The sequence below is a fragment of the Tetrao urogallus genome (assembly GCF_951394365.1).
Source record: "Tetrao urogallus genome assembly, chromosome: 6".
Classification (NCBI taxonomy): Eukaryota; Metazoa; Chordata; class Aves; order Galliformes; family Phasianidae; genus Tetrao; species Tetrao urogallus.
In genome coordinates, this window is record NC_136819.1 from 30,341,910 (window position 1) to 30,353,981 (window position 12,072).

General features: G+C 35.5%; 1 protein-coding gene across 1 annotated transcript in view; it reads left to right on the forward strand.

Moving 5' to 3' along the window:
* The window catches only part of AVEN (apoptosis and caspase activation inhibitor), a gene marked incomplete at both ends in the record, with an annotated part of 86,100 nt that overhangs the window by 71,097 nt on the left and 2,931 nt on the right, over nucleotides 1–12,072 (forward strand). The window contains one exon of the mRNA XM_079536853.1: nucleotides 9,091–9,161. Within this exon, the coding sequence (XP_079392979.1) occupies nucleotides 9,091–9,161 (71 nt within the window). The remainder of the gene's footprint in view (nucleotides 1–9,090; nucleotides 9,162–12,072) is intronic.

Consider the following 12,072-nt stretch of genomic DNA (forward strand, 5'->3'; position numbering starts at 1 on the left):
GTTAATTGAATTATAGAGGTATTATTTTTTTTCCATACCTTCTGTGATGATTATGAAGAGGTCTGGCTTCTTTATTCAGGACAAAACTTTTAGACCAAGTTTCTTGTTTTTGTGACGTGATGTTATACATTGCTGCTACCATCAGCAGCTCCTGTGGATTCCTTCTTCCCAGACTTCGGGGCCTCTTCAGCCTAGGCCAATGGATCTTACTACTGCTTTCCCATTTGCAGGGTTAGCTATTAGAGGGGCAAAATACAACACATCTGTACCCTCTGTGGAACAGCCGCCTGCACCGGCTGCTATAGACAAGAAACCTTCTTTTTAAGGCCAGGAAATTTTGGAGGCCTCTTCGGAACACCCACCATTGTAATAATTGGTTTCTACTCATAATTATGTCTGGGACTAAAAATAGGTTAAGTATCAGGATTGTAAATAACTTTGAGTAAGTCTGGCTTAATACGAGGCCAATGACTTCTGTCTCTTTTTTATTATCCTGCTTGTAGATTCACAGTGAAATGCATGCAAGACAAGCAGAATGACTGCTCGTGAATTCTGTAGGTGGCACTTTCCAAACTTTCCTGGTGTGCATTTCGTTAGTCATAGAAGTCACAGAAAATTGTTTCTAATATTATCAATTGCCGAGCCTTCTTTATTCAATGGAATTGGATAAATTCCATTAAGGCTGACAGGTTTTTTTGTAAGTGCATTGTGAATGTGAGTCATATTCAGCTGTTGTGCCTTCGTCTTTGTAGAATTAGGGAGATGTGCTGCGTGTCAGCTTTTAAGGGTATTGTTGCACTTATTTACCTTTTTTTTAGGTGCAATACTGATGAGTTATTAATCTTGAATGTTACACTACTACACAATGCAATAAAAACATTTCTAAAAGTACAGTAATCTAGGACCTTTGTGGTATTTCTCTTCAAATTTTGGGGGCATAGGAGTGGTTGAGGTTGAACTTGAAACATTAATTTTACTACAGTGTGTATGATTTTCCCAAATTCTCCTTGTTTCTGCTTTTCACACCAGTGATCACTAATTCCTAGTTCTGAATCTTCTGTCTAAGCTGGTCTTGAAGTATATTTAATTTCTACAGTGACTCATAATGGATTAGATTTAGGTAAGGAAATTGTTTCTAGCAGGTTAGAACAGTTCATGTCTCAAAAACATCTATAAGGTGCAGGTGAGCTTTGACAGTTCAAGTAAATTTTTAATTTGACTTTCAGAGGCTTGTAGGTGCTGCTATATACAGTTTGCAATGGAATTAATGCAGTAATTAAACTGTTATGTTCAACTTAAAATTTGTTTTTTTAATGTTGGATTATATCATTCTAGCCTTTGTTATAGAAAACAAATTCTGTAAATGAATATTTTAAAATGAACATCAGAAAGCACATTTAAATCTTGTGCTATTTTAATACAGAAGATTCTTAAATAAAAATTGTGTTATGCAGATCTGCAGTTCACTATGAACAACAAGCATGTAGCCCAAATGGTGTTTGTCATCCACGACACTGCAGTTCATCTTTCTGTATAACCTCTGCAAGTTTTCCAGCTTGTGTGACGCCTGCACTTCTTGTTACTGCCATGCAAGGAGAGTTTGTGTAAATTGGCTGTAGGATACGTTCCTAGGAGGTACTGTAAGTTACAGAATGCGAATTGCTGTAGTGTGTTCTCCAGGCACAGCACTGGAGATAGTGGTGTTTATACCTGAGCTAACCCAGTCTTTATTTCTGATTAATTTACTGGAATAGGTTCGAAGAACCTGATACAAAACATGAGCAGAAGCTTTTATGTGGCTGCAACTTCACTTTTAACGTGGCCTAAAGACTTGTAGATACCAAGCAATTATTTTTCTCCTTTTCACTTCACAGAACTTTTAATTCTGTTAACACAGAGTTTTAAGCTTTGTGTAGAACAATTCATCTGTAGTAATGGGAAAAGCGTAGAGAAAAAAAACAAAGATAAGCTTCTAGCTTCTTTGGTTAGACAATTTTTCTTACAAGTGTAAAGCAGGCACAGAATGTAGAGCCTTCCTCAGCCTTAAGTAAAGAAATGCAGTGTGCTGTTTTTTTTTTTTTATCTGAGGTGAACACTTAGCAGTCTGCTGTTAGTTTTAAGTTGGTGTTGAAAACTCTCTAAGCCATTACACTTCATATTTTTGGATACTTGGGAGTGCTTTGCATATGCAAACACTGTCCAGGCTTTTCTGTCCTTACAGAAATGTAACTTCACTAGATTTGTTCTTTGCTAATTGTAATCATCATCATTTTATTAACATATCAGAGGAAAATTCTCCTGTCTTGTTTTCTGGAGCTGCATCTCTTGATGTTTCATTGCGTGAAACGTAAAAATCTTGCAAGCTTCTGCCAGTACTGTGACTTGTTATATCTTACAGAAACTTTTGTAACTACAAGAAAGCCAAGTCTCGTACTCAGTGTATCAAAGTGCTTGAATATTTTTAGGCTTACACCTTAATCTATAAATTATGGATGCTTTGGAAAGTCTCATAGAAATTGTTTGCTGTGCAACTTTCATGAATAGACATTTCTGCTTTCATGAAAAATACTACAATTCTGAAGTGATGTATTAAAAATATCCACAGCAGCATAAATAATACTTATTGACTATATAGTTGCATATTTTGTTGTAAATATTCTGTGAAATACAGAGTTAGGAATGGAAGTGTAATTCTAACAAAAAGTTTGAGCAATTTGTTGGGTTAAGAAATTCTAACAGTGCAAGGGCTGTCAAAGACTGTGTGTACCATCAACAAAAATTGGCTGCTTTTAAATGCTTAAATTGGAAGCTTGAATAGTTGGCAATTTTTTTTTTCCTCTAATTGAGTCAAATTCTTCACTATTATCAGAACAAAAATAGCAGGGTGCTTAAAATAAAGTATTTTAAAGTTTGCTTTGTTTTTTTTGGTTTTTTGGTTTTTTTTTTTTGCTCTAAGATTCTGTCTTTACAGCATATCTACAGAAAGCACAGGTTGTCCTACTGTAAATTTATGCAATACAATACTTGTAGTTAAATTTCCTTAAATGAAAAAAGCACAAAAATATATCTGATATAATGAACTGTGTGATATTCTCATCTTCCAGCTTCATTAGAATGATATACTTGAATACACTGTTTATGCTGGAGGTTGAATGATCAATAATCTGATTATAGGTAATTAATAGAATTGAGAAAGGGCTATCTCCAAAAGAAGCATTAGTTTGGGGGTTAGAGCTCTCTGCCAAGTTCACACCAGGACCTGAGTTTTGAATCTGAGCTTTCCAATAATTAGTGATCCAGCCAGTATTTGTTAAAGTTTAAAACCTTATTTTGTTGGGTACTGTACTGCACTTATTATATTTGGAATTAGAAACATTGTAGTAATTAGGCTTTGTGAGTGAGTTGGAAAATGTGGAAACTTCCTGAATGAAGTGCAGAGGTTATGTTTTCAATTATGGAATATATATATATATATATATATATATATATATATATATAATTATTATTATTATTATTTTATTATTATTATTATTTTTTAAACTTCTCACAGTACCTTGCTGAGAAGTGCGGGAAGTCAAAGTATGCAGAGCAGGGTGCCCACTGGGTTGTGCTGGTGTTCATCACCCACACAGCATGTTTCCATGCAGGCCTTTTATTCAGAGGAGTTGTTGTCCCTGTCCCTAAGGAGAGTCTCCTGCCATATCATCCTGCTGCTTAGATACAGATGATAGATAAGTAAGTTATAGATCAAATAGATCATAGATAAGTAAGTTGTCTTTGGTCATGAGTCTTTCTGCATTAAGAAGTTTGGTCATCTTTGCCTTTTTTCAGTCCTTGTCTTCAGTGTTACTGCTCAAAACCCAGCACACCCTATGGATTTTTCTAGTTCGTCTGATCTAGCAAGCTGGTTGCGCTGACATTTAAAAATACTAAGTATGTTGTAGATTAGCAACCCAAGGAAATGACACTAGGAAATGTCATAAAGCATCAGGAAAAAATGTAAATATTTAAGTTGACTAGCTTAAACTTAATAAAAAGTTTGTTTAGTCTACTGGGAAATCAACAACTTCACACTTAAATATCATTTTAATGTTTATTCAATATAAAAGTGGAGAAGATGGAGTTGGTATTTATGAATAGCTGAATTTGGATGACATTCTGAATGTTTTTGTCTTGTTCAGTGCATTTTGTTTTAATATTTTGCAATTTTGCTGCAGTCTGCATTTGCTGCAAGACTTACCGCTGTTACGTACTGAGGAAAAAATTACACATTAAAAGTAATGATACATTATAGAAAATGTGCAAAAGTTAATGACAAGGCAGAGTTTGCTTAATGCTGTCTTCACAGTTGCAGGTGTGATAGATAGGGAAGTTGGATATATATCTATCTCTCTTCTCCTTATACATGCTACAGATGTAGAACTTGAAACAATCCAAAAGAACTCTTAGCTACAGAATAAAAATAAATTTGTGCATTTCCAACTTTTCCTTCCTATTTTTTTCACGTAAAAAGATGACTGATTAAGGTGACTCTCTGTAGAGCTCTGTAAGTAAATACTAGATGTTTGTTTTGTTTAATGTTGGTTATGTTGAATTAGATGCACTCCGTCTTAGCAGGGCAGGCTGAGCATGCTACCTGATATACTGTATTTATACGTACTTTTTCCCTGCCCTTACCCTTGTTAACTTCTGCTTTAGATTTTAATTATTACTATTTTTCTTAAAACAAGTATAATTTGCGTGTTTTTTTTTTTTTTTTTTTTTTTTTCCCCTCTGTTACCATTATGTTCTCTGGAACTGCTTGGTTTCACCCTCCTACTCATTTGAAAAACTGGTATCTAACCTTGCTTTTGTGATCCTCTATGTTAAACTCACTCTGTTCTTCCTATGTAGATACTCCTTGTTCTGGAAGTGGCACCAGTTTCCAAAGATCTCCTTATTTGTTCATCTGTGACGATTTAAAATTTTGAATGTGTGATTTATCCTTGATCAGATGGTCACACTGTTTGTCAGAGCTGCCTGGTCTCGTTGTGATTGTTTTTAATGTGACCAGTAGCCCTGTACAGTTGTGCCAGGGATTTAATTTTGAACATTTTTTTTTTCTCAATCTGATTTCAAATATGCTTTATAGTTCATGATGTAGGATACGGGTATCCTTGACTTCGGTATGTTTGCACAGAGCTCCAGGTCTTCTACTGCTGTCAATAGAAGAACGTCCTGTAAGATACTCTTCTAGAATTTTGGTAATTCAGATTTTTATGCTGAACTGTTGTCGTGAGCCTTCTGGATTTTGTAATACACTCCTGTGTAATCTACTGCTAATCTACTGATTTTCTAGGGGAAAAATGTAGATTGTGCTGAAGCATTTGTGGCGAAGACCTGTTGTTTGGAAATAACTGCCATGCACTTGATAAAAGACAGACTTTGCAGTTACTTGAAATAGACTGTTCTTAATAATATCTGAAGGAAATTAATAGATGTTGATTTCTTGCAGAGTCTTTCTGTTTTTGTATTCCCACGTTCTGTTCTCCATCTACATTTATGGCGATAAGTAAAACACCTCAAGCCTTAGTCAAAGTAAAAGATAGGAGTTACAGTGTGTATTCTATCAGAGTTGAATAATTAAAAATGTAGAAATGAAATCAGTGACATTACTACAAGGGCTATGAAACTTTGTGTCTTCCAAGAGTCTGCTTTTATATAATATATATAGTTTGGCCAAATTATTATATCTGTTTATGGTGTGTATAATTATTCATGTAATACTCATTGCAAAACAGATTCTCTAGGCTTGGAAGAATATTTGTTATCCATTTATAGACAGGTTAAGGTTTCTCCCTTTGCAGGAGAAAAAAATGGTGTCTTCAGTGGTATTTATCTGAAGATATGTTATTTAGAAGAAGCTTTAATAGCAGATGGACTGCTCTGTAAATTGCACCATTGGAAACACGATGTAAGGATTAAAAATAAATAAATCTTTTGGTACTGATGAGATTTGTCAGCACCTGATGTGTAGTTGTGGCTGTTTCCAAAATCTGCTCTAGAGAGCAGGCTGTGATACAGGTGAGTAGGAGCTCTTCCTCACGCTTTTTCCTCCAGTTTGATGAAGATGCACTCACACTTCATTCATCACAAATGACACAAATGACATTCATTACAAATAGACTGTAGTTTTCTCTTTTTGCTCATTCATTTGTTCAAAACTCATAAATCCAAAATTCATTCCCTACCTTTTGTTTGATTGATGGATTTGTCTTGGATATTCTGTGTAAAGTTTTCTGCTCTTTACAGAAAAAATGTTGCTTAGTGGTTGTCTTTGAAGGCCGCTGTTACATTGTTTGTTCCTCCTCCCAGTCTGAAAATCTGCTTCACAATCTCTAAGACTACCAAATATTTTTCTTCTGTCTTCAGCAATGTTTTGTCTTTTGTGTTTCAGTGAATTAGAGAGTTAAAGTGAACAAAGTTATGCTTCTGGTGTGGCTATTCTCTTCTCACACTGAAATGTGTTTTTCAGGCTTTCAACTTTCATACTAATGTCAATTCGCATATTAGAAAGCGTTTAGTACAGCTTACAGGGATTTGTTTGATTCTGCTGTTCAGTGATATTTGTATGAAGACATTGGACTAAGGAGACTATGAGACATGTATTCTATTTGAATCAATTGATTTAGTTTTAAATATATTCCAGTGTTAGTATAGTATAGTGCTTTAGAGCTGCTATTCTTTTATAGCAAAGTTGCATTTTACAAAAAAAGATTATTAAGATTTATTGTGAAAGTTATCAAAAATGATGTGTAAGGCTTACTTGAATGCATTATTTTTAGCTATTCTGTGTTTGGAGACCAAATAATGTTTGTAAGTAAGATAAAAACTCTTCAAATTAAAATGAAGAAAAGCAGTTCTTATGCTGGAAAGAACTCTGAGTCATTGCAAGATGTTTGATTAGTATTCATGACACAAAAGGAAGTTATTCTCAGGGTAAAGGAATTTGTGAAAAGATAATTGGTTAGACCAACATTCTCATTAACCTAATTTGCATTAAATGTGCTACTGTGAATTGTAGTTATTGCTTTTCCATTTGAAAGGCATGCTTTGTTAATCTATTTAAGAGCCTAGTTAAACTACCGTTTAAGTCATACCCTTTAATTCAGCAATACAGTGTCTGTGGATCTATTATTCCTGACTTTCTATGTGTGGAGAATCACAAGTCAGATCTGGATCCTGGCTTCTTTTCCTGGTGAAGTGGGTTTGTTTAGCTGCTTTACATCGGGTCATTCTCAGCTATCTAGAGCATCCGACTCATCCTTTAGTTTAATTTTACTTCTTTGTCTTGAAGAAAATACATGACTTTTTTCCCAATAGCATGAGGGCTCTGAGATCATTTGGTTTAACCGTTTTTCAATGCATACTTTGTGTGTGTAACTAAACTGACCCTTTTAAAAATGAGCACTGAAATTAATTGGCACTCTTTGGTATCTACTGTAAAATAAGGCATTAAGAGTGAATCTGGATTTCTTTAAGTTTTAGCTTTAGCTATTACTTAGCAATGTTCTCAATGCTCTGACAGAGGGATTTACTCGCAGTTGTGTTATTAGCAATGAAAAGGCAGGCACCTTTGTCAGCAGCAGTCAGCTGTGAGTTTTCAAGTTAAACATTCGCATCTACAGTTAGGCACACAAAGTACCATATTTCTCCAGGTAATCTGTAATTCTCAGGATCAAATCTAACCTCCTGCACACTGCAATTTAACAGCTGTCTACTCTATCCGTACAAAGACGCACAAACAGCTGTTTGTTCTCAAACTGCGTGGTCTGGGAAGACACACATCCCATGCTCTACATCAGCAGCATACATGCTGTGTGTTATTCTAGATTGCTGGTCATTATTTCATTTTGAGGTTCTCTTGTTCCTTATAATTTTTATGGTGTATTTCTTTAAGGCAAGTTGATCAAAAGAAGTCAAAAGGTGTTCCCCACACCTTCCTTTTTGTTTATTTAATTTGAAATAACCTGTTCTTTAAATGCTGCTGAATCTAAAATGATTCATTTTCAATTTTTAAAACAGACTAACAGGATGGTTTCAAAAGAAGCACTTGAAAGTGTAAATTGCTGGCTGTAAAGACTGAATATTAGTTTTCAGTGTGTGTGTTTATATATGTATGGATATGTAGAAATATTGTCAGTTACTAACAAGTAATAACTTATTCCAGAATTATGATTTTGCTCATACGCAGTGAATAACTAATGTTATAAAATAGCTCTACTGCTGTTTCAATTGAATGGTACAACACATTAGAGCCATAAGAAGTTTTCATAGTCGTTTCAGTTTTACATGATTATGTATTTGTTGTAGGTTGGATCTGATTCTGCCTGCCTCTGCAACCCCCATCTTTCATGTTTCATCTCTGATAGACTTTACTAATATTTTTTCCTGGAATTCTGGTGTTTTTACAACAAATAAGCTGATAAGACTGTCTGTTGCAATCCAGTGTGATACTGCAGTAGAATCTAACCCAACACCCTATGCTTACCTGTAGAAAAAGAAGGTTCCTACTGTCTTGGAGCAACATGGCAGGAGGTTAGAAGATCCCATAGCTAAGGTTACATATGTTTAATTAGCCTGATTTAATGGTGTGGGTTTTCTTGTTTATTTGTATTTTTTATTCAATCCTGTATATATATGAAGCGAGGTTTTGGCTACACTGGTTTCAGTGCTATTTTTTATGATGTGCCAGAGTAAGGGAAGAGAAAATCTGAAGCATTAACTACCAAACAACAGAAAGCATTTACTTGGCCAGTACAAACTGATATCTAGAACCTTGTAATTCATTTTAGAAGAGATGTATTGAAAAAATGTTTCTACAGCACATTTAAGGCTTTTCATAAAGAGTACTCTCAAAATATTGTACATAAATTCCATTCAGTTGGGCTTAGAGAAGTTTACTATTTTGAATGCAAGCAGCGTTCAAACACAAATATGCTGAAAATTTGAGGTTTATTGATTGATTAAATGTATTTCTGTAGGATTTGGAGCTTACAGGGAGTGTGCTATTAAAAAAATTAAAATATTTTTTTAATTTCTTTTCTGTAGGAGATTCCTTTACACAGTTTCGATTTGCTGAAGAGAAAGACTGGGATACAGAAAACGTATACTGTAAGCAGGTAACTGAATTTTCTGTGCATATAATTGCCTAGCACAGGCTCTGTATGCAGTTCTGCGTACAGCAGAACAATAGCACTCTGTAATTTGTAGATACATTTATTAATTTGTTTCTGATACTGGAGGCTCTTGAGTCTTGTCCTTTTCTTTCCTATTGAAGAACATTCAAGACAACAGGCTAGGTTTTTAAGGAGCATTGAAAGAAAAGAACACAAACCTGTCAAGAGAAGGGCAAGTAGGGGGTATAAATCACCTTGTTCTGCTGACATATAAGGTCAGCTTTCCATTTTCAAATGTGTTCAGAACAGTTTAGCAAAAAGGCTGTAATGGGACCTATAGATAGATATTCACATATTTGACAACAAAATGTGTTTTCACGTTTAATTCAAATTAACAGTGTATATCCTCTACTAGAAACTTCAGTTTCAAAATGACTGTGGAACTCAACAAGGTTTGAAATTTTTTGCTTTTGGATCTCTGTGCTTATATAAATAAGTGCAAAGAAACTGTAGTGTCCTGTTTTTTTATATTGGGATACTAGAAAATGTGTTGATCTTTAAACTGCCTTTCTCCCACAATCCACCTAAGTTATTGCAAGATCACAGAACTGTAGAATTGCTTGGGTAGGAAGAGACCTTAAAGATCATCTATTTCCAACCCCCTGCCTCGGGCAGGGCTGCCACCCACTACATCATGGTGCTCAGGGCCCATCCAACCTGGTCTTGAACACCTCCATGGGGTGGGGCATCTACAGCCTCTCTGTACAGCCTGTTCCAATGCCTCACCATTCTTTGAGTAAAGAATTCTTAGTTACTTTCTAAGACAGCACCTAACATAAATCTCTCTTCTTTTAGTTTAAAGCCATTCCCCTTTGTCATGTCACTGTCTGCCCATGTAAAAAGTTAGCCCCCTTCCTGCTTTTAAGCTCTCCTCAAGAACTAGAAAGCCGCAATGAAGTCTCCCTGCAGCTTTCTCCAAGCTAAACAAACCCATCTTTCTCAGTCTTTCTTCATAGGAGAGGTGCTCCAGCCCTTCAACCGTCTTTGTGGCTCTTCTCTGGACCCATTCCAACTGCTCTATGTCCTTCTTGTGCTAGGGGCCCCAAAACTCCAAATGAGGCCTCACAAGGGCAGAGCAGAGGGCAAGTTACCTCATTCTCCCTGCTGCTCACCCATCTATTGACGCAGCCCAGGATACTGGTAACATTCCAAGCTGCAAGCACACACTGCTAGCTTTTGTCTTTGAAGCTTTTCTTAAAATTGCTGAAGAGCTGTCCTTGAGTCTCACTTGAAACATTTGTATGTATTTGAATTTTGAACATTTGCTGCTTATTTCCTAAAATATTGAGAATAATTATTCCTAGGGCACTGATATTTAAAGTTATATTGAAATTGCAATGTTACAAATTAAGATGAGGAAATACAACCAAGTGGCTTGCACAGCAATTTTTTAATCGATCTTGTGGGTTTTTTTCAGTGGGAGATGGTCTTTCAATGATTTTATATTCTTATCAGTTTCTTCCTTTCCCAGTATATATGATGCCAGTAGTACAGCACTTGACTTTTGCTTCCTTTTCTCTGTGCATTTCCAGAATATTAATTTCTTCATGATTTCCTCCTAGACTTGTCATTAAAACATTTAACTGATCTGAACCTATTAGCTCATTTATATGCTGAGGCCATGGTGAGCAGAGTGAAGATTTGCACTGCCAGTCAGTTTAAAAGGTGCTCTGTCTACCAATGCAGAGACTGTACATTTGGGATTTGGTCCAGTACTGAGTTATGAAGTATGTTGTGGTGGTCACGTTCTTTTGCCTCTGCTTCATTCAAATTGTTCTGCAAGTAGATCATATCTTTGACCTCTTCTTCTAGTCCTGGCCCAGGTGGTTTCTTAGCATGAGCTAATTCTTCATGTTCTTTCTGCTCTTCAGCCTTTAAGTTTCTTGCCTCTCTTTTTTTTTTTCCCTGAAAGCTGGATTTAATTCCTATTTTCTTCCTACATCTACTGCTCCAAGTTCCTTGCCTTTTCCTCTTTTAGATCTGCTTCTAGTTCTTTGCCTGTTTGCATGCATAGAAGAAGTTATTATAGAATCATAAACTGAACTTTAATGTGAGGGAACAAAACAAAGTGGAAGAGGCGTACAAATGATTGCAGAATGAGTAGATATTTCCCAGTCCTTGTTATTTGTAGAAAGGAATGGCAAAGCAACAGTTTGGAAAAACGTGGAATTGAATTGTATCAGTGACATTGACACTTCGTTATTCACTTTTACAAAAAGCAAACCTGAATCTGCTTTGCTGTAGGTTGATAAACCACAATAGGAACATTTCAGAACGCTGCAATTTAAAAATCAAACAAGTAGTGATTATCTGTTTGTTTGTTTGTTTGTTTGTTTGTTTCCAGTAAAACTGGTAATTCCAGCAACAAAGTATTCCTCTGCTCATTTTCTTGCACAAATAGCTGCATATGCCCTGAAGTGTTTATAATTCTTTAAATCCTGCTTTCATCCATTTGTTTTTGTTTCTTTCTTTTTTATTTAAGCACCACTTACACTTATAGTGAAATACCTACTTGGATGTTGAATTCCTATTTACATTATATTATTTCTCAGCTCTTTTCCTTCATCATCAGCCTTTTCTCGTATTCCCTGTCTCTATTTTCACCTTCATGCGAAATATTTTATTGACCTTAATATTTTTGCAAGTGTACATAGCTCATAGCTCTTCCCCAATGCACTTAAATGTTATTCAATGATATTTGGCATTTTACAATTTTTTTGTTATTGGATTCATATCATTTCCCTGCTCTTTGCAAGTGTACAGAAGCCATAGTCTCTTATGACATTGTCAGCTTGTGGAACCATTTCCTACTTTTTGGATTTCCAAGGCATTCATCCTCTGTTTTTAACTGAGT